Source organism: Anopheles maculipalpis, chromosome 2RL (assembly GCF_943734695.1).
Source record: "Anopheles maculipalpis chromosome 2RL, idAnoMacuDA_375_x, whole genome shotgun sequence".
Classification (NCBI taxonomy): Eukaryota; Metazoa; Arthropoda; class Insecta; order Diptera; family Culicidae; genus Anopheles; species Anopheles maculipalpis.
Window position 1 is genome coordinate 53,081,314 of NC_064871.1, and position 23,172 is coordinate 53,104,485.

The following is a 23,172-nucleotide window of genomic DNA, read 5'->3' on the forward strand; positions in this document are numbered from 1 at the left end:
TATAGAATTAAATAATTTTTCCTATATATTTAAATTTATTACACCTACCACTTGTATTCGCATGTCCGTGTATAATGTGTGTCGTTTGGTTTATGTGTATGTGTGTGTTTGTTTGTGTGTGTATGTGTGTGTGGTTGCTCTTCTTCTTGGCGTTTTTGCATATTTTTCGCATTACCAATTTCTTTTGTTTTCTTCTTCGTATGGTTTTTTGTATGTTTAGTTTAGCTTTTCAGTTTTTGTTTTGTTTTGTTTTGTTTGTTTGTCAATATAAATAACGAATATGTTACGGTTTACATCGTTCTAATTGCACTTTTTGTTTTCTTCTTCTTCGCCTCCTTCTTCATATCATCGTCTTCTTCTTAATCTTTTTCTTCACCATCTCTTCCACGTTTCACATCCGCGGTTTCCACATTCCGATCGCGCACTTACCCCCCCCCCCCCCCCTTCCCTCCGATATTTATTACTTTCAATTGTTATCTTTCTTTATACACCACCATACAGCATCTATTCCTTGCGCATTCTCAGTCTAATGTTTTGCGCATGCTTGTTGCCTTCGGTTTCGTCGCTTCCGTATTTTGCTATTTTTGTGTTTTGTTTTTGGGTAGCTTTACAACAAGAGCTTTCGCTTTACCTTAACCAGTACCAGTTCTCTCTAAACACTAAAATCGAAGGACGAAAACCGTTGCCATTGCAAAATCCAAGCAGCACTGTTACAACGGTTACTGTTTGCTGAGAGACACATTAAGACAATGGTGCAGTTAAATAGCACGCGCACTAAATGTGAAATGGGTCAAATTTCGCTTTAAAATAAATCCATCTCGTGTCACTCCGTCAGATGCTGACACGTGTTGATTTTTTGTTTTGTTTTGTTTTTGGTTATTCTAACCTTCCGCTCTTCATACTGCGCATCATTTGCTTAATCATTTACTAACGAAATCTTGGTTTGGTCGAAAGAACAGTTAAACAACAAAAATATAATAAGACGATGCAACAAAACCCGAAAGCACACGGTTATGCCATCGGTTGGTTGGTCAATCATTTGCTATACAATGCGGCACATAAAAACCTACAATCCATCTTTTTTTTTTTTACCTAAACGATACGTTTACAATTGTTATACATCGTCACTAGTGTGTATGTATGTGTGTGTGTGTATGTGTTTTAGCTCCCTTCTCGTACCGTTTCGCTGCTTCTGCTGCCATTTATCAAACAACGGTTTTCTGCTCCCTAGCAATTAGCTCCTAAATTTTAAATTTTCATCTTCTTCTTTTTTTTGTTTATTAGAGAAAAATATACATCAAAATTTTGGATTATCAATCACAGATAGTGTATAAATATATATTTTTTTTTCGTCCTGCTTCTCTCTCCCGCGTCCCATTTCGGTGCCATTTTTCCATACCATCCCATCGAAAAACATTTATCCGCTGGTCTCTAGTGTTTGTAGAGCTTTTGATTTTTTTTTTTCATCGTCTCGCATTTGGGAATATGCTTCAGTTTTGTGTCGTATTAGCTCGCAACACAAGCACACTCATCGCTAGTCGCTTTCGTTCACTGTGCGACAGTGTCCTACAAAAGGATGCGATGTGTGCCTTGATGAACGTAAGTCTGGTTCTATTGCGTGTAATTTTTTATCATATTCGTGTTTGGTGATCGAAGATAAACGGTTTTGTTCGAGGAAACAAAAACAGGAAATTACTTAACGAAAGCAAAGATATGTAAACCTGTATGTGTGTGTGTGTGTTTGTTTTATCGCTATCTGTCATGCGGTCTTGTACGAAAAAGGAAACTAATGCCGATTTTTGCTTTGCTGTCGCAGTGTACTAAAGCAGTCCCCAAAAAAAATGTGTCGCGATTGATCCCCCACTTCCAGGGGCAGCTGGCATTTGGTGGTTTCTCAGCAGTATGTTTTTGCAATGTATTCAACGCTTAAAATTTCGCTTCCATTCCTTTACCCGAATATAGTTTTGGTTTTGCCATTCTCGATCAGTTAAATATTTTTGTTTGTTTTTTGTGTTTTTTGTTTTTTTGTTATCGTTTGAGGTATACGCGACGTGAAGACACACACATATAATACATTTCTTACTTACTTTCCACCATTTTTCTGTGTTTTTTTTTTTGTTCTTCAATCTTTGCTACGATTGAATTTAGACTCTGCTCTACGCATGGTACGTGATAGAATGTGTCTGTATGTGTGTATGTGAGGGAGAATGATCGTTCTCGGGTGGGCTAGGTTTCGGAAATTTTTGTTTCTATATTGGTTGCCTGCGTACCACCTTCGTCTGGGCGGGATGACGATACACGAATACATCGTACCCGGGCAAGCCTTGGCTGCATAGGAATTACGCACCCACACACCGTGCTTGCAACGCTTGATAACGCTTGTGGTTGATCGGATTTCGATGCACCTAACCGCTAAGTATTATCTCGTATTTTGTTTCAGTCCACATGTTTTACAATTTACTGCCGTCCTAATACCCAACAGCATCGTACCTTATGCTCCATGTTTCTCTCCATCGATGGCTTTCACAAATATCTAGACTTGTTTTAGAAAAAAAAAAAAAATGTGAAAATACATCCAGTTATAGTTTAGCGTTACTTTTTTGTTGTATGTTTTTTGTTCTGTATAGATAAATTTTGATAAGATTTCACTTCACACAACACACATCGTTCTAGCTGCACACCTATCTTACTCTCCACCGACAGTATGATGTTTAGATTTTGCATGTAAAAACGTCGAAACATATAGAATGATTTTTTTAGTTTACTTATAATTTTGTGTTTTTTTACTTCTTCTTCTTCTTGTGCTTCTTCTTTTTCTTGCTTTCTTTCTTTGCATTACTGGTAGCGGTTTGGTTCTTCCATGTTCGAACAACACAAACCCGTTACAAAAGATGCCAGAAATGCGCACAGATCGCACTGATGGGTTTGCTACGCACCTGTGAAGCAAATCGATCGGGGATTAAATTTGATAGGTTGATACAATTTTGAACACCAAATAGAGACTTCAGGGTCGTCCCTTAAACCCGGACACGGTAATACTTCTATACTTTAGCTTGGTTCTAAATTTGTTCCTTCTCTCCCGGGCACACACGATTGCCTCGAAGCATGAAACGGATAATACTTTCTGTGTTTTGCAAAATTTTGATATAGCCACAACATTAAGGTATTTTTTTAGATTTTCTTCAATTTTCGATTTTCTCCGCTCCACCGGTGTATGAGCAGTAGCTCATCTGAAGTACAATTTCACGGAAATGTTCCAAAAACGGTACAGTACACGATTAATAGAGCTATCAATGTGTGTTTTGCTCCTTGCTTCTTGATCCTCGTTCGATCCTCACTTGATATTTCGATCTTTTTGCCAGTATGTATACATGTGTGTGTATATGTGTGTGTGTGTGTGCGAAAATGTTCTTAGTGTTGTCTGAACAACAGGGAAGGACCAAAGCAAAGTAGTTGTCCAATTTCCCTATCTCAGTAAGTGCCTAAAAAAGATTTCCAAAACATGTAACTTCAGTTACCAAAACCCGTTCCCATTTACCGGTGTTAATCTTTACGGCCATTTGGCAATTTTTGCTAAATGGGGCATTCTCTGATACGTTGTGATTGCGTGTATTAACGCAAGCATTGAGTATTAGTGCGACGTGATCGGTGATTGGTACGTGTCGTTTCTCTATTGCTGTGGTATGGTGTATGCGATGGTGGTGGTGTATTGTTGTGTTTTGGTGCAAGAGATCGAGTGGGTTGTGTTTTGCGCGATTTTTTTTACCCCCCAACCCAAATATCTTCTTGCACGTTTCATTGCTTCCTGCTTTGCTACTGTTTTCCTATACTCAGCCCGCTCCTTGACCGGGTTTAACGGAGATGGGTAATTGTGGAAGTGATGGTGATGACAGTGGGAGTGTACATTTGTGTCGTAGTGTAACGTGTACACCAGGAGCCTATTTGTCGATTGTCAAAAAAACATTTCGTGTGCTTTAAAAATGTTTTACATTTGCGGAGTACTTCCATTCCGCAATTATTTATACAGTTCACGTTTTATCGTTTTCTTGATGGTTAGATTACGCGATTTTCGTAGCCATTCAAGCTGTCTTTACTTCTGATACACCCACACACACACACCTTAAAATGCCATTTTACATACTCCCGGGCTCGGAGATGTACGATTGGAGTTCTGTGTGTAAGTATTGTAGTAGTTCACCATGTTTCTCCTGACGAGATAGCCACCAAGCTACTAAGCTCTAGCGGGATGATCGAAAAAGTATGATCATTCGCGTGTGTGTTTGTTACGTGGATGACTTGATCCTGTTTAGAACGTTGATGGTGGTGACGTTGATGGTGATGATAGACGGTGTAAAGTGTAAGGAAAATAGTAAAGTATTCTTTTGCCATCTCAGACGCGTTTTTGTGTACGGTTCCGTCTTTTTACCCTTCTCAACTGTTTGTATAGCTCTTTGTAACATTATTATTGTTATTCCTCTGTTGATTCTTCCTCTCCTTTTGTTTTTTCTTTTGCTGCTGCGATCTCTAAGATAAAGTTTAATCTGCTCCCGCGATCTTCAGCCTGCTTGCTTAAATGGATAAAATTGTTAACACTTCGTGCTCTCTGTTAGCGGTATCTACTTGTTTCACCCTGCATTTGCTACTGCATCGTCCCGGTTTTTTTTTTGTTTGCTTGCCTTCGTTCCCCGCACCCTTTCGTATTTTGAAAGGACAACGCCCTTTTTGCCTGCTTTTGACTACGACGATATACAATTAATATATATATATATGTATAAAGAATAATATTTGAACTATGGATTCTCCATTTCTCAACGATCTGCCTTTGTGTGTTTGGGGTTTTGGGCACACTCGATCGTTCGGTTCCGCGTACTCTTACACTCTTAACACTCCGAATGCCTTCACTAGCACAGCACAGCGCATCATCACATACTTCACCTTAAACGCGTTCAGCAGATGGGTCGTCGCAGTTGCATTGCCGATGCACCGCGCAGCCGACCCTATGAGCTGTCATCGGTGAGTCCCCGTTGGTGGTGATGGTGGTGGTGATGCTGCTGCAGCAGACTGTGACGCAGGCTGTGCCCATGGTGGTTACTGTTAGATCGCAGCGAGTCCGTATCGGTTTCACCGTCCGAGCCATGCTGATCGGCCAAATCCGATTGGTGACCGATCAGAGAACCTCGGGATGTGGAGATACCGGTGGAGCCTTGCATGCCGTTGAGTTCTTCCATCGCGGTCCGTTGTAAGTGCGCCGCGGACATCGACGAAAGATTCTCTTGCAGTTTCATGAGGCTCTCGACGTTTTTCGCGAGCAGTAGTTCGGGCGTGCTGACACAGGCGGCTATTTGTGATGAGTTCGACTGCTGCTGCTGCTGCTGCTGCTGAAGACCATGTCCGTGATGTTGCTGATCGTTGCCAAGACCAACGCCCAGTCGGTTGTTGTTACTGCTGCCGGTGGAGGATGTGGATGACGCACCGGGGCTGGCCCGTTCGCGTTTGACACTTTCCGGGTGGAAGGCTAACGGGGGACTGGTGGCTGGTCGTTTGGTCGCTGCTTTGGCAAGCAGTGTGGCCGTGTTGGTATCTTCGGCCGATCCTACCGAACCAACAGCGGCTGCTGACGAGCGCAGTTTGCCTTTCAGTAAATGATCGAACAGCGCATTGTGGCCGCTCGTGAGTTCGCCCGACTTTTTGTCGAGACTTTGCCGTATGATGTCGTCCAGGAAGGAGCCACCATTGGCACCACTGCCATCGTACAGTTGTTCGGCCATTTCACGCACACTGCTACCTTTAGGCAGGGCGGCTATACTAGCGGCCGCCGCCGCACTGACACCAGCGGGGCCTGATTTTCCACCCGCGTAATGTCTCGTGTCTGCTGGCGACAATGGACTGGCCGTGGATTCTTGTTGAAACCGCTGCATAAGTGTTGGGGAGTTAAAGACATTATCCGGTGTAGGTTGACCGCGTGAAAAGTCTACGCCCGGCATTCCGCCGAATCCGGATGCATGGTGGGGCCAGAAGAAGGGTGGTCCGTAACCAATGGACGATGCATCAAATATTGGCATTTTCGCACCAAGGGCACCGTTGGGTGAGTTGGTGGAAAACTGGGACTGCTGTGCCTGCTGCACCTGTTGCTGCAAATGATGATGGTTTTTGCCGGCGTGACCTCCCATACCTGCGGCACTTTTCGAACCAAGTCCACCCATGCCACCTTTACCTTTGTCGAGCCCACGCAGGGAAGACGAACCATCTGCCGATCCCTTGCTGGACGACGAACCGCCGAGCCGATGATCGTCCAGGCCTGGCTGTGGTTTGGGTTCACGTTTTCTCGGTCGCATTAGATGCCGCTCCTTTACCTTGTACTCCAGCGTGGAGTGTGGAACGCCATAGTAGCTTCCCGCTCGATGCACCGACATCTCACCTCGTTGCACCGCTTTTACCGCCTCCACCAAACTGTCACGATCGTAGTTACGGTACTTGCCACGCTTGGGGCGTGTGCCTTTGCCTCCGGTGCCAGTATTGTTGGCTGCAGCTGCAGCCGCTGCCGCCAACTGCGCCGCATTTCCGACGGACCCAAGCCCGGCGGCCGCCGCTGCAGCAGCAGCAACGGCTGCGCTCCCGTTGCCAAAGTGCGATATGTCGCCGAGCGTTTTGATGACCGATATGCTGGGCCGTTTCATCTGATCCATCTGCTGTTTATGCATAATGTCCGATTGCTGCTGTTGAAAGTTTTTACTGATGCTTCGCGCTATCACCTCGTGCACGGAGAGCATCGATTTGCCGCCTGGCGTCGATAGTCCCGTTGATGCCGTTGAACCGTGATGTCCGGAGACTGGTGGAGAGATGGCGGATTCTGCTTTCACGACACCCCGCAGGTTCATCAGGGGTGGAGATATGACCGACAGGTGATTCGCCTGTGCATTCCCTCGTTCCTGCTGCGCTATCGATGATGCGACCGACAGTGAAGAGAGTGGTGATGATGACGAAAGAGATGATGCCAGCGAAACCTGCGAGGAGGTCGGTGTGGAGGCAACACCTCCAATGCTGGTACCACCGTTGCCAACACTGTTCAGTAGGTTTGTTTGCGGACTGGCCGATGTATGTGATGCACGGACCGGTGCCGCCACGAGACTGCTCAGCACGGCAGCGGCCGCGGCGGTCGGGGGCGATGGAGTTGTCATATTGTGATGTTGCAGGTGGCGTTCCAGGTCGCCATTTTTACTACTGACAGGGACGCCAACTCCTGGGGAGGCGCCTGGGGCTCTTCCGTAGGACGGAATCTTTAGTATGACGTGTGGATCATCGCCACTCGCCACGTCATTCAGCTCGATGGAGGATATCGAAGCAGGCGTGTCCGGAGTTCCAGCGGACATTGTACGCAGTTTCCCATGTTGCTGTTGCTGCTGCTGCTGCTGTTGTTGTTGCTGCTGCTGCTGCTGCTGCTGTTGCAGCTGTTGGAAAAACGGAAGATAACAGGGATCGATAGAAGCGCCCTGGCCAGCAGTTCCGTTTGCATTGAGTGCAGCACTGAGTGAAGGAGACCTCGCCAGTGCCGCATCAAGTGCAGAGGAGTTTACCAGGGAGGATGCTCCGGCGCTAAGTCCGGCTATGGTGGGACTGGAACCCGAACTTGCAGGCACGGACGGTTGTATTGAACCAGCCGCCTGAGGTACGCCGGCAACACCGCTGGCCTTTTTAATTTGATCCGCAAGCAGCCGTTGCTGATCGATTATCTTGCGGAGGAGCTCGGGTAGCTCAGCCAGTGCCTGCTGTGTTTCGCCAGACGCTTGCCCAGTCGCCGTTGCCTGCAATAAGCGTTCTACCTGCATTACCAGATTCGGGTTGAGTAGGGTGGATGCGGCCGCAGCTACTAGTGGAGACGATTGCGGTGGCTGTGTAGTCGCTGGAGGAGTCGCGGTAGGTGCAACGGATTGGCGCGGTGTCGACGAGAGTGTGATCGGCTTTAGACTCATGCCGGCAATATCTAACGAGGCCGGCTCGGGTGTGGCACGATGCGCGGGAGGTGTTGCGGTGGCAGGCGGAGTACGGGTAAGAGTGGTCTCTTGCGTTCGGGTTGTGCCACCGGTTCCACCGTACATCTTCATCAGCATGTCCGCCAGCACGTGCTGGGGTAGTTTGTCCAGAAGATCGGCTTCCTTCGTTTCATCGTCCTGCGAGTCCTTATCGTCATCATCGTCCAGCAGTGATGCCATGCTACGCTTGCTGCCGATCGCTATCTTGCACACCTTGTTGCGTAACGTCGAGCGCGGTATACCGTACTGCATCGCTGCCCGGCGCGTACCGAGCCGTCCGCTTAGTATGTCTTGCAGAGCGTTCTGCAAACCATCCTCGGTGTAGGTTTTTCGACCCCCGATAGGTGATAACCGAGATTTTGACCTAGTAAAGGTGAGGAGAAACGTGTACATGAAATGAAATGTTAACACAAGTCGGGGGAAATCTTTAACTGGAAGGCATTTTGTATGAGGAATAAGCAAAAAAGAAGGTTTTATAATTAGGTTTGAAGTGGTGGTCGAATGATGTTTTTGGCCATGACATAGCTCCCAAAATATGGATCTACTCTGCAGAAGTGAAAACGTTCCCGTAGAACAATGAATTCGCTAGCGAAAGCAAAACGTCAGCAAACGTGATTTTTCATTAGTTTGCTGTCGTGGACAGAAGATTCTACTCCAGTTCCTTCACGGTTTTAGCCTAACCGAGCTAAGCGCGCGCGTGTGTGTGTGTGTGTGGGAGCTCTCGGTTTTTGTCCATTTCGTACACAGATTTGCCTACAATATTTTTCCTTCTTTTCATTCTTCAGCTATCCACACGACTTTCAGCATTTGGTCCTCGGCATACATCTTCATTTGCACCCGGTCGCCACGTGTGAGAGTAGTTGCCAGTACACCACATATTGCACACGCCAGCATCTTATACTATTCCAGACACTGATTCTAGGTTTTGCACGAATCCCCCTCCCTACCCGCTCCCGCAACCTTTCGCTCGGCCCACGGACAGAGCGGTACGTATAAGTGGTTTCGCTCTAGCGAGGTGAGGCTTGGTGAAAAATTTTCGCCAGTCAGAAAACAAGTGCCACTCGGGGCCACCATATGTGTGTGTGTGTGTGCGTGCTTGCTTGCTAGGACACTAGGATGTGTGTGCATCGCGCAAACTGCATATATATGTATATGCACCGGAAAGGGTGCTCGGTGCCACAGAAGCGACACGATGAGCGCGCCATTCCGACACAAAAGCGCGCATATGGCAAAAAAGTAAAAATAACGTGGCGGTGAAAATGTGAAGCACGATGCTCAAAACCACCGACCGAAAAAGGGTGACTAGGGGGGGGGGGAAGTCTGGGAAGTGGTGGGTGGCCACCTGTGTCTGCCAGTGTCCCCAGCAAGGCAAAGGGGATAAACCGTAAGGAAGCCACTTTCCACAACCACTTGCCCTAATTCGGTCAGCAACGAAACACTTCTGTTAGTAAGAGAATGGGCCAAGACGGCAAGCAGCGAAAGCGTGGAGGATCTCATTTTCCGTCGCCACACTCTGCCTAATCCTACTTCCTTTTTTTCGATGCAGCTAAGCAAGTCGCTGGTCCCCCGGGTGCAAAACAATGTCAGTAACAGCCAGCTTTAACTGTGCCGGTGGTAGTGGAAAAGCTGTAGCTTAAAATGTGTGCTCTTGAAATGACAAGCAATGACATATACTAAGTCGCTGGACAATAGGGTTGTCGCTGTCGCACACGGGTTTCTTTTTTTTGTAAACAGAGGATCGAGTTTGATACACCGAAATAAGATACTCTTGCATTTCCGGATCCATACTTTTGAGTTCACCGTTCATTGGTCGCTATTTCCAATGTTGGACGAGAGTGTGTGCATTCGTCTGACTGGTGACGAATGAAACATGATCCGTTTTTATGACGATGACGGATCTACAAACTTTAGTCAGCAATTCAGCCAACCACAGCCAGATTCAACGATTCCTTTTGGCGTGTTTTTGTCTACAACAACCTTAAGGGAAAGGGAATGCGCTTGAATGTGTGAGTGTGTGTGTGTGTGTTTAGATTGTTTGTCGAAGCATTGAAGTGGGAAGATTTGAAGGACTCCATCGTATGGCGATAGAGCGACCCGCAGGGGCGACTTCAATCAACCGAATCGCTCCGAAACCAATTCAAACTGATAGGATGCAACGTTAAATCAATCCGCTCGACCATCCGCTCTTTCGTACGGTTTGAAGTTGAAGTAAAGAAAACAAAAGAAAGAAAAAAAAAAGCGGAGAAATAACGCACTTGGATGTCAGTGCCGGTGATGATGAATGCCGGGCGTAAGGGAAGGGCAACGGCATTGAGGCGATAATTGCATCATAAAACGTTTCCACTCTGTATCGATGGCCCCGCGTCAGGTTACTGACCAGCGCAACTTGACGACGTTATGTCGCTATCCCACCCCGCCACCCCTTCTTTCTCTTTCTTTATCTCTCTCTCTCTCTCAATGTTCGAGGGCACTGGCAGATCGAAGGATCCTCTGCTTATCTTGGGACCGTCTTGTTTGGTTCCTGTTTTTGCCTCTTGGTTCTTACGACGACGACGACCCAGCCGCCCAATGTTCCAAAAGCAATGCTGCAGCTTGATAGTAGAACCCAATGTTCGTGGCAGTGATGATTATGTCGTTGCTTTTGGGGTTACACTCACGGCCATTTATCGATTCTTCCAGCCATACGAATGATTCGCATCGTTTTCAGTTTATGTGTGTGTGTGTATTTCTTCTGCTTCTCTCGAACTCGACTTGTTACTCTTTTTCAAATCTCGTGTTTGATTGTCGGAATAAACTGTGCGAGGATCGTGCGATGGCATCGTTGTCGCGTGGTTTGTAAAGACGACTTTCGCGCAGACAAAAACCACGCGACACACAAGCAGCAAACGGAAGGGACGTACGGGAAGAATATGAGTAAGCAGCAGCAGTAAAAAAAAAAAAAAAACAAGCTGCGACGAATCGTACCAACATACTTCGCACAGTGTCTCAAAGCCTGAGACAGGAGAAGAACATTAGTTGTTGAATATAAGCTGGTATAAGATAAGCGCTCGCAGTGAGAAGCAGAGGGCGAATATTTGAGAGCCTAACCGAAGAAGATTTCCAAAAGGGGTGTCCGACGTTGTGTAGGGCGACGGCCGGAAGGAAGGTTGGCCGTGAGCAGGTCACAAGGGATGTGAAAGGGATGCGCCAGCAGCACGACAGAGAGCATGTCTAGACGTGTCGATTTTTGTGAGGCCTCTTGTTCGGCTGTTGGCCCAAATTCCAGCACACACACACACACACACACACACACACACACACACACACACACACATGATTCAAAAAAAGGGTTGTAACGGGAGGGAAGTGCGCGCGCCATGGCGGCCGTGTTTGAGGGTGTGAAATCGGGTTCAAGTGGTCGCGTCATTCCGGGAAAACGTTGGCAGGCAGTTTTCGGTTTCGGGAACGTTTCGGTGGGAACCGAAAACATAAAACGTTGGCCTGTAATACAGGGTGACGCGCACGGTACATCCCAACCGCGAATGGCGCAAAAACATTTCCTCGAAATCTTGTTTGTCAATAAATCCGATCGACGTTTTTGCACACTTTCGGCACCATTTCTTCCGGGAAAATGGTACCGCGAGCACCTACTTTGCGAAAAGCGGGTTGGCGAAGGCAATGGTAAACCACAAAAGCAAGGAAAGAAGTGTCAAAGCGGGGTAAAATTGTAAGCTGCACTAGCACCTGCATTCGATAGCATCAGAAGAAAGTGCAAGTTAAGGTTTTTTTGTGTGGTTGCAGTAATTAGCATTTCAATTCAAGTGCGAAAATGATACAGAGGAACACGAATGGGAATAGTTACATTGCCTTACGACATCGGTGCCGGTCTTCAAACGGCAGGACCAGAGTTCAAATCCCATCCGGACCGTCCCACCCGTAGTGAAGTCTGACTAACCTCACTACGTGGTATTCATAAGTCAAAAGCAATACGGCCAGGTCGTTCTTACGAAAAAAAAAAACTCTTAGTTCAAGCTACAATTTCTAACTGTTGGTGCGAAAGAAAAAGAACTCTCTCGCTCTCGGACACGCACAATAGAGTCATTAGTTTTTCATGAACGCCTACAGACATCGACGACGGATCATGATGGTCGCTGTAGCCTCAACTTTGGACCGGCTTTTACTTCGAGTCTCTTTTATGTGTCCGTATTCCAATGGCGGCAGGGTTTAGACAAAATTACGAAACACAACACAAAGTAAAAACCGTCAAAACATGCGCATTAGGAACGCCCTCCAATAGATGTGGTTGATCAACATCGGATGGTGGCCATTTTTGATTTTCGGATTAGAAATGGTTGTTCGTAAAGTTTTAGATTTTTTTTTTCTACTTCTATTTTATCCCCTTTTGCTGATGACATTGCACAAAGTGGTGATGTAAGTATATGGCCACAATCTGTCAAAAACAGTAGTCACACTCGCAATTGGTTGGTCTGGTTGAAATAATTTGGACGGTAACGCTAATTCATATTAGCGACTTTACAGGGTTTAGGGTGTAACAAACCAGGTAGAGCAGAGTTGTTTAGTCAACTTAACATTTAAGGACGGATATTGCACAGATTTTGCAACAGTCTCGCTTGTTTGGTGTCCAGAGCGTGTATGGTGTAGATTTGTCAATGATCTGCGAAATGTAACAACTCATCGGATGGGATTTTAGAGGTCGTTTTGAAGAATTGCCATAGTCCATAGGGGTGGAAATTGTTTTAATATATTTTGAGAACATTTCTGCATCTTTTAAAGACTCCTGCTCGATGTGCTTTTGTTGAATATTTTTTATTTCTCTTACTTATCTGCAAAATGTCTTACTATTCTTACAATTTTCCATACATTGAAAGAAAAATTTGTAGGCAATTTTTATCTCTCAATCTTTCTATAACTTGGCATTTATTTGACCAGCGTTAAAAGCCCATCATATCAACGGCTTTTCATGGTTTCCAAAATGGGTTTCCTCCCCCGATGCTTTACATTTATTGCAAAACCAGTTGACAACATAATAGTACAAAACCTATGGAGCGTGTCAGTATCAAATAAGAAGAAGAAACCCATCTCAATTTATACATTCGCGTGCTTTATATTTCATTGGTTTTTAGTTCGACTTGCGATAATAGAGCTTTTAACACTCTTTTGCTCTTTTTGAACACTTCTTCTTCTTCTTCTTCTTGGCTTTACAAACTCTAAGGTCATACCGGCTATCGAAATGGCTTACCACACTTGCCGATACCACGTGTTGATGTTAGAAAGTCCTGGTCCGGATGGGATTTGAACCCCGGTCCTGCCGTATAAAGACCAGCGCCGTTGTCGCCTACACCACCGGGCCGCCAAATTTTTAACACATAACAACCAATTTTGCATGCATGCTTCAAAATCGCTCCCAAAGCCGTTGCAATAATGTGATTGCAAGGTGTGAATTTGAATTTTTCACATTGTAAATTGAGTGAAAAGATGTTAACAGTAAAAAGTAAGTTCATTCGAAGTGCACATAACCTTCGCCATACACCACAATGTGTAGTGATAAATTGTACCTTTGCTCTTATCCTTGTATGAACAGCTTAGCTCTTTTCTTTTTTTTTTTACATTCTTTCCGTTGCGTTAATCAGCGCCGAACTATTGGTGGAATGAGCTTACTTTGCATGTTTGAAGAGAAACGGCGCGCACTAACTGCAATGCAAGCAAAAAAAAAAAAACGAGGAATCGTACAACCGGCCCACGGGAATACCAAAGTGCATCTTTCGACAGGATTTCCCTCTGTACGGTAACGCCGAATGTTGGGTTTTCCTTTCCACTGCCTTTCTGGCCAAACGTTTTATTTTTTTTTGTAGGACGCAATGCATTTGGTATCGAGAATAAGAGGGTTCATGTGTGTGTGCGTGTGAGCGTTTGAATTCATACGTGTTTTTGTATGTGTGTGTGTGAATAGCCAAGTGCAACAGAACTCATATATTTTCTGAATGCATTTTTTGTGTGCATCGTGTCTCACCATCTCCGTATGCATTTCTCCCTTGTGCTTCTTCTTTTCTTCTCTCGATGTAAGGAGGGTTTACCATTGAGAAGCCGCATTTTGGGAGCGCAGGAAAGCGCAAAAAGAATTCCCGTCCCTGTTACAGCGACAGCGAGTCCCAGGTCTTGTTACCTCCGGTCCGCCAAATCACCTTTGCCGTGTGCATAACAAGTTACGTCAGGCTGTGTAGTTGCTTTCCTTTGCACAAGGGCTGTGCAAACATTAGACACACCGCGTGCACACACACACACCCCAGCGCCACCAATCTTCCACATCAGACTTTTGAGGACTTTGCTGAGGCATTACTGACTGACCAGGGCAGGGCAGGGCTTGTGTTGCTTCCTATTTGGTGCCGCCTAAGACGGCAACAGCAACAACGAATAGGACGAGAACTAGGTTGCGTGAAAGAGGGGATGGAGGGATGGAGGCGGTACTGAGGGGTACCATCTTTTGGCTAGCCGAAGGTAGCGCCATCCAACGGAACAACCGTACTTGGCGTTTTATAAATGCATTTCCCATCTTTTTATCTTTTTTCGTGTTTTTTGACAACTTACCAATAAGTGTAAAGCTCCAAAAAGTTGCACAGCAGTTTTGTGAGAGCAACAGATAAAAAGTATTGATAAAACTCATTCATTTTTACCATCCCAATCACCTTCCAGGTGAGTTTGTTGGTTAACAACATGTACAACTGTACTTTTGGCACCTTCGAAGCATCCGAATGAGGGCAAAATCGAGCCTAAATGAAGGTGCTACTTCAAACCTAAGTGGTTGTAAAAATGGCGGCATGTGTCGACGGATAGTAGTAATTATGTTTTTCATCACTCGTTGCCCAAAAAAACGACAAAAAAAAAACCCCATTGCTCGTCAAAGAAAAAATTCTGTCCCGAAACGCAGCAGACAAAACAGTACGCCCCAAACACACAGCAACACATCTACACACATGCACACAAAGATTCGAACCTTCAGTTTGTGGTTTTGTTCCGTTTTGTTTTCTTTTTGAAGGGTGAAAGACGGTAATGACACGGTCTATGTTTGGTGCATTTTCGGTGCAGTGTAGTCAGTGCACTATATGCAATTGCAATGCATGCACCAGGCAGGAAACGTCGTAATAAAGGGGTGAGAAAAGAAGGAGGAGGAAGGAGGTGAAGGGATCTTTATTCGTGCCACCCGAAAAATGCATTCTAACATGCATATGCACACAACATATCAGCCCGTTGCATGTGCATGTGCAGTGGGGCCCCCTTCTTGGAGCCGGGGGACGGCGTTTTCGGGATGGAATTTTTTTAACATGTCCGCCTATGTGTATTGGTGGGTTGTTTTAGGATGTAGAGGAAGTGGAATGATAGAATGCTTCTTTGGTAGAGTGCGCGACGAAGACGTAGTGAGACGTGTAGGAGTATGTGTAGGAGTGTAATTTATGCTACCGTCAAAAAAACCAGTGCACCAACACTTACGCATACTTGTAAAAACCTCAACATAATCCTCCAAGGCGCGGCACATACATGCAACTGGCGCACAAAAATTGCACCGTAGCAAATGAAGGTAGTTTTTTTTTGTGGGTCGACTGCTGTGGCGTGGCTGCAAGACGCAAAAAAAAAAAACCATTCTACGACAATTCGTCCTTTCTTGGGGATTTTTGTTGTTTCCTCGCTCGCTTGCAGGACGCGACGCTCTCCGGCAACGAACGATAGAAAATGCACTTTTACTGCAACGCGGGGACGCTTAGGGGGGGGGGGGGGGGGGGGGGGGGAGGGGGGTCCGAGGCAAATCGGAAACCGAGCCATCAGCCGTGTGGGAACGGTGGCTAATGAACGGTGGTGGTACAAAGCCAGCACAGAACACGACGATGACGATGACGATGGGGATAACGACCACGGCGGTGACTACTGGCAGCATATCTCCACCACATCTCGCCGTCTCCGTCCTCCCACCAGCCTTCACCACCAGAGGCGCCATCTTTTGGGTTTGCTTTTGGGTTTGGATGTGCTGGCTGCGAATAGATTGCCGAGGAATATGATGCGATGCAACGTGTGTCGCCGTCCCGATGCCTTATGGGATGATGGGTTTTGCGAAGGGTGCAAGCAAGTTTTAAAATTTTGATGAGAACTTGCCTTATGTTTTCTTCCACTCCTCCATGTGTGTGTGTGTGTGTGTGCGCGTATTTTTTTTTCGTTTCGTTGCACCTCTCCGCGAAAAAAAAACGCATCCAAACATTGCGGTTGACACTCTACCGGCGGTGAGTACATCTGTGTGTGAGTGTGTGTGTGTGCGCGCGCGTTTTTTTGTTCGAATTTTGCGCTCACACACATCGACACCATGACCATATCAACCATAACCGCACATATGTGTTGATGTGTGTTGGTGACAGAAATGCAAATTCAGTGTGAAATGCACTCGAATGCAGAGAACGGGGCCGAAAAGGAGAAGTGGAAAGGTGAAATCCTCGATCACCACACAAAAACCAGGACCAGGGCACACATTTACGATAGGTGAGGTGTGTATGTGTGTGTCTTGTATGCATTTTTCTTTTTCTTTTCTAGCTAATAAAAGGAAGGACCGTCCCAAAAGGAAGTTCCTTCCGCAGTTTTCAATCACAGCGAGCGAGCGAAGTACCGCTGTGAAAGGAACATGACGCGGAGGAACGTCCCGAGACGAGGGAGAATGAAGGGGGAAATTCGTTGCATCGAGTGCAAATGCATTTGCAGGATGCAAGCGAACCCCCTTCCCCCCTCCCCCCCAGTTCTCGGTACGGTGTCGCCAACGTGTCTAACCTGTGGTGTACCTTTTGAAGATTTGGCTTCCTTTTCTTCCCAACCCAGAATACACACAGTGGCAAGAAAGGCAGTAAAGGTTGAACGGAAGTTCGGCAAGTTCATTAACCTTTTTTTTTAACCTCCCCGGGAAAAGGGGAAAAGAAGCTGCATTGGTGGCGACGCATGTGTGTGTGTGTTTGTGGAGGTGTTTTTTTATGGAAATTTGATGACATATTTACATGTGGCGGTGGCGGCTAGTACGGAGTCTTTACTTGGGACAGTGCACATTTTTGATAATTTATTGATTTTTTTGGTGGCCACGGAGCTGCTTTTCGAAAGTTACGGTAGTCAATAGGAGTAGCTCAACCGTTTAACCGTCATTTGAAGCATTGGAAATTCTTTCCGCATATGACTGTCTATTAATTAGATTTATTCTTAAGATATGATTGACTTTATCTGTAGAAAATAGGATAGTTTAGGGCGGCCCGGTTTGGTGTAGGCGACAGCGGTGCCGGTCTTCATACGGCAGGACCGGAATTCAAATCCCATCCGTAGTGAGAACTGACTATCCAACTTCGAGGTATCGGCAGTTTAGAAAGCCATTTTCGAAGGGTGGCATGGCCTTACAGAAGAAGAAGTTTCTAGGAATTTTGAGCCTTTGAAATAAATACCTGTTTTATAATTTTGCTGGTTTCGTAGATTTAAAAAAAAACCGTTCTATGTCTCGCAACGTCATTAGCTGCAACACCGTAGAAAAAGATGAAAATGTGGTTTCAAAAGCTCTAAAGCAACTAAAATTATCTGTCTCAGCCGGACCAGATGGCATACCATCATATGTCTTGAAGAAATGTCCAATTTTCGTCCCAATTCTGTTTCGTATTTTTGCAAGATTGCTCAGAGAGGGAAGTTTTCCAGCCGTCTCTGAAAAACGGCCTGGATCTGTCCAATTTTTAAAAAGGGAGATCGTTCAGTCGCTTCCAATTTCCGTGGTGTTGCCATCCTCTGTGCTATGTCCAAAGTGTGTGAATCCTATGTTCAATCCTTCATCCTTTCCCGTAGTGTCTAAATGCATTTCTCCGCACCAGCATGGCTTTTTGTGCCCAAACGTTCTACTTCGACAAATTTTATGTGTTTTGTGTCTGTTATTATATCCAACATTGTTTGTAAACGTCAAGTAGACACTATATATACTGACTTCATAGCAGCATTTGGGAGAAACTTGGGTTTGGAGGACCAATCTTGTCCTTTCTTTCGAATCGATCTTATTCAGTCAGATTGGAACACTCGTTTCAATCTGACGACCTGGATCTGGCCTGGGCTCAGGGAAGTGCACTTAGTCCTATCCTTTTTACCCTCTTCATCAATGACTGCATCAATGTTCTTCCAAGTGATGGACCCTTTTTCTTTGCTGATGATATCACAATCTTTCGCCCCGTGTCTTCGTCGTCCGACTGTCGATCTCACCAACGCTTTCTTAGTGACTTTTCTGTTTGCTGTTTGAACCATGGGTTGGTGCTCTGCCCTCCTAAATGTTATGACGTCTCGTTCGGGAGGCCTTCTGCTGGTCGGCTGTTATGGGACTACTACTTATGCGGCACCCAAATAAACAGAGTAACCACCGTGAAAGATCTTGGGGTCTGGTTGGATGAGGGACTCTTGTTCGATGAACACATTAACGATGTAGTCAATAAAGCTAATAGAGCACTAGGCCTAATCTTCCGCATGACTTCTGAGATCAGAGATCCTTTATGTTTAAAGGCACTGTACTGTTGCTGGGTTCGCTCCGTTCTAGATTATGCAAGCAAAAGCCGGAGAAATCGCTATGCAGAGAATAGAGAGGGTTCAGAGGATGTATACGCGGCTCGCTGTCCGTAGATTTCTACACGGCTATACCGTTCTTGTGCCCTCATATTCTTTCCGCGGCCGAACGTTGGGTTTAATAGATATTAGATCCCGCCATACGCACGCATCCTTTCCTCTGAACTCGACGTTCCTTCACTTCTATCTTCTATAACCCTGTATGTCCCTTCTCGACTTCGTGATAGACCATATTATTCCCATATTTATTCCTTCCCGCCGTTCGGTTTTTGGCCAGAATGATCCTTAAGTTAAGATGTCTTTCAACAGAGATCACGAGCTGTTCGGCTTCAGGTTTTCCTATTTCCCACTTCCGAACCCGCCTTCTAGAGTCCACTACCTTTACTCCATAAAAATCCTTCACCTCTAATGACTCCTCATAATAATTCCCCCCCCCCCTCACCCCTCTCCTCCACCATTATTTAAGCATTTACATTGTGTAGCCCGGAGAGGCAGACAACTTGAGTTAAAAACTAATTAAATAAATAAATAAATGTCTATTTGTTCAATGCATTAGTTAAATTTGGTAGTAAACGTCTGCAGATTGAAAAAAAAATGGATGTCAAATGCTACTGGAGGATCGGAAGGAGTTTCTACTTATTGTTGGAAAAAAAAAACTGCTCAATGTGAAAAATGTTTCTGTTCTACCTGAAACATTTCAACCTCATTTTTAATAGAATTCAGAAATCTCAAAAACCTTGTGCAACGATCTCCTAGAGCCTTGAAGTGCAATGTGCAGCATAAATACTAAAGTTCGCTAAGTTATTTTGTTGCAATCAATTATCCATTAGGATGGACTCTTGTTATCATCGTTTTTTTTTTATTTGTTACACAAGAATTGTTCACCAGATGCTGAACGATAAGCTAGAATCAACATTGCGCTGAATTCGGTCTGTTGGAAGGCACAGTTCCCCCTTGATCGCTCTCAGAATGTGCTATGGAAGCCTTTATTGCCTTGAGAAATGGAGACTTGCGAGCTACATGTTGTGCCCCATTTGCCCTTCTCCTCCCAGAAACTACGGTTTTGTGCCGAATGCGAATCGATGTGATTAAATATTTTAAGGTCAGATTTATTATTTATGAAACTCGCGTACTCCCCTCAAACCACGGTGCGGCGTTTCTGAGCGGTGGCTAGGAGTGCCGCACCGAAAGGCAGGAGGTAATTTTCGATTAAAATTGCAGTAATGCAACGCACCATCATAGTTCAATCCGTTGCGGCTTGTAGCACCAGCAACAAGCGTCTTGTGCGTGCTCTCTCGCTCGGAGACATTCGCTCCAGTACAGGATTTTCCCTTCGAATGCTTTGGGGGCAATTTTTTAACACACACACACACACACATCCACTACACGGCCCTTGTCCATTTTCTTTGTTCAAAGTGTCCGCGGACAGTAGCGTTGCAAACGCAGACAAACATGCGTGTCATCGGATGCAAGGAAGGGCTCTCTCTGTCTCTCTCTCTCTCCATCTCGAGGGTCGCTGTAAAAGTGATGAGGACTTGAATCTCACAAAGCCCAGACCGTCGGTTCGGAAATAAAAACAGCATGCGAGAAAACGAATCATTCGCTAAAAAGGTCAAGACGTCGAACGAGTTGCGAGGTCGCACGACGTAAGGCCCTCCTTCGTCGTCATCGCCGTCATCGTACGCCCGAAAGGCGCGAAACGTTACGGGGTACGCAAGTGGCATTTCGTAATGCCTGCTGACATTTGATGGCCGAACGGTGGTTGATCCGCATCCGGCCGGGATTGAGTGGTGTGGTCGTTGTTGTGCTGCGTTAACAATTTATCCCAACTTCTTCGTTCGAGCGAAATCTGCAAAGTTTCACCCGCTGCTTCCGAGCCTTCCTCTCGAATGGAGACTGAAGTTGTGGACAACCCATTGCCCAGCTAGTCGTCGGCTAGATTCGTCTTGATGCTTAGGCAGTGTCAAGAAGGCAGATTGTTTAGAAAATATTCGCCACACAATATTATAGGCCACCTGTTTCAATTACGAGTGATGAAACAGAAGATAACCCTTCTCGAAACGACACCCAAGTACGTACAGTTATCGGATTACTTTCTGCTTATTTGAAAACGATAATAATTTGTCAAGAATCATCGCTAAAGTGCAAAACTTGCAATTGCAGTGTTTCTTGCCCAAACTAGACGCCTTGCGGCTTGCGAAACTTGATAAGTTCCAGATATTATTTTGACTACCCTTCTTGGAATAACGTTTGGCCTCAGACGCAGCTAGGGTTAAGTTATTTTTCTGTTAATTTCATAACGTCACTTGAGAGCAGGATTTATGGATTAAAGCTATTTTGGACAGTGTGTGTGTGTGTGTGGGGGGGGGGGGGGGGGGGGATAGTTTTTTGGCACGTTTGGTTGATGCTTTAATGAACGCAAGATTGTTTTGCTTACTGTGCAGTCTAAAAATAAATTACAAAAGAAAACAGCTGCAGATTGTTAGCGGGACGCTGCAAACTACGACCATATTTCCATTTTGGTGTTTGGTTTGCAACGATAACATCCCCCTTAGAAAAGCCTGTTTCACTCATTTGTTTGACCGGTTTTGGATTGATCCTGGGGACATCGCATAGTTGTGATGATGGAAAAAAAAGTAACTATCGCAGGGATAACAAATAAAAACGGTCCCACCATCCAATCCGGTTTCTAATTGGAACACACTCGTTTTCATAAATATATAGATATTTTTTGTACACTTGTGACATAGCGACTGTTTGTATTATGGCAAAGTATTCTCAACCAAGCGGCATTGAAGTCCATCCGGTGCGAATCGCTTCCGCCAATGCGAAAATGGGTGCGAATAGTGTCCGGGAGGGGAGGAAAAAAAATCAGTGGAAAAATAGAACAAAATATAAATGCACAATAAAAAAAAAAAAGACAACAAACGCACGGAAACGATTATTTTGTGAATGATTTGAAGCACATACATACGCACGCAGGACAAATGCACGGCAAAAGCAAACATAAACAGCAAAAATATGGGTTTCGCAAATCCATAGAATTCTTTTTCAACAATTTTGTTTTTGTTCGTCACCAGCGCCCGTCACCAGTGGATATGGTGGAATTGTATTGAAAATATAAAAACACAGCTCATGCTTTGTCACTGCACTGCATAAACGTGGTGCAAAAAAAAAAAAAAAAAAAAAAAATCGCCCCGACTGAAAAGGAAATAAAATGTTGAAAAAGAGAAATTCCGACAGGTGCATCATTCAATTAACACAGCTAGAAACAATGGAAGAGGTTTTTATTTTTTCAAAGCACACCTTTTTTTGTTGCTGTTTGTTTGTTTTTTAAAATTGAAATAGAAAAATCCTTTTGATGGGTAGTTCAACATTATTGACCCGTTGGTGTTTAAGCATTTTTGCGTTGAGAAAGGTGTAAAAAGCACACACATTATGAGCGTTACGTTAGGCGGTGTTGTGTTGAATGGCCGACCAACGAAAAGAAATCATCCGATAATACACACATTTTAGTAAGCAGCGAGTATCCCGTTTTATGACCTTTTTGTGGTAGTTGGGGCTGTTTGTATTAGTTTGGTTCTGAAAGGAAGGCTTAGCTCCTATTTTTGTGATACTAACGCTCGCGGGGAATTCTTTGAAACCTTCGACAATTCCAGATAGAATTTATTATTTGCAAATGGAGATTTTAAACATGTAGTGATTAAAAATGCTTTAAATTGATCGTCTCATGAAGCAACTAGTTTGCAACTAGCAACTAGCAATTTGAGCAGCTCAAGGGGCGGCCTTTGTAGATGACAACGGTGAGGACTGAGGTAGTGAGGACTGACTAACCAACTACGTGGTATCGGCAGTCTAGAAAGCCATTTCGATGGCCGGTATGACCTTAGAGGTCGTTAAGCCAAGAAGTTCCATTTGACAGGTATAAGTCATGGTTGATAGCAGTCTACTGTTGTGGGAGTTGTGAGCAACTTCTCCATTCCAAACATTTCTCGCAACGGACAATGCTGGACTATCTAGAACTTTTATAATCCTAGTATTTTCAGCACATCTCTAACAAGAGTACCCTGTCCCAAACTGAATAACAGTCTATAGGGCTGATTATCTCTTACAAACGGAAAAGTCTCATGACAAGCTTGTCAATACAAATGGAAAATAAACCGTTCTTGTGACAGACAAGTTTCGTTCAGATTTTGTTTCGTTAAATCTTCAAAATCCATCTGTCAAAGTGATGAAACCAACAAAAATAAAACCAAAAGTGTAAATAACCGTTCTAGTTGAGAAGATATTTTGTGTTTTAGCTGATATTTAGGATTTCAATGTGATTTTTTCAAATCATGTGAGTGATGAAGAAAGAACGGAAGATCTTACTAAACAACGTCGGATGCTTCGTAGTATGTTCGATCCTTTGGAACTTACTAATCAAGCGTGAGTTTAACCTGAGAAACTTTTGTGTAAAATCTTTTTGATATGCTCTCGAAGCTGTTCTTTTCAGATTTAAGAAAATTTTTCGTGTATCGAAGGAAATTTTCCTCGATAT

At 44.9% G+C, this 23,172-nt stretch overlaps 1 protein-coding gene across 1 annotated transcript in view; it reads right to left on the minus strand.

The window, feature by feature from the left end:
- Positions 1–4,908: 4,908 nt before the first annotated feature.
- Positions 4,909–23,172, minus strand: part of LOC126559643 (mushroom body large-type Kenyon cell-specific protein 1) — an 80,824-nt gene continuing 62,560 nt past the window's right edge. Inside the window, exon 7 of the mRNA XM_050215813.1 lies at positions 4,909–8,394. Coding sequence (XP_050071770.1) covers positions 4,998–8,394 — 3,397 coding nt within the window. The 3' untranslated portion in view covers positions 4,909–4,997. The remainder of the gene's footprint in view (positions 8,395–23,172) is intronic.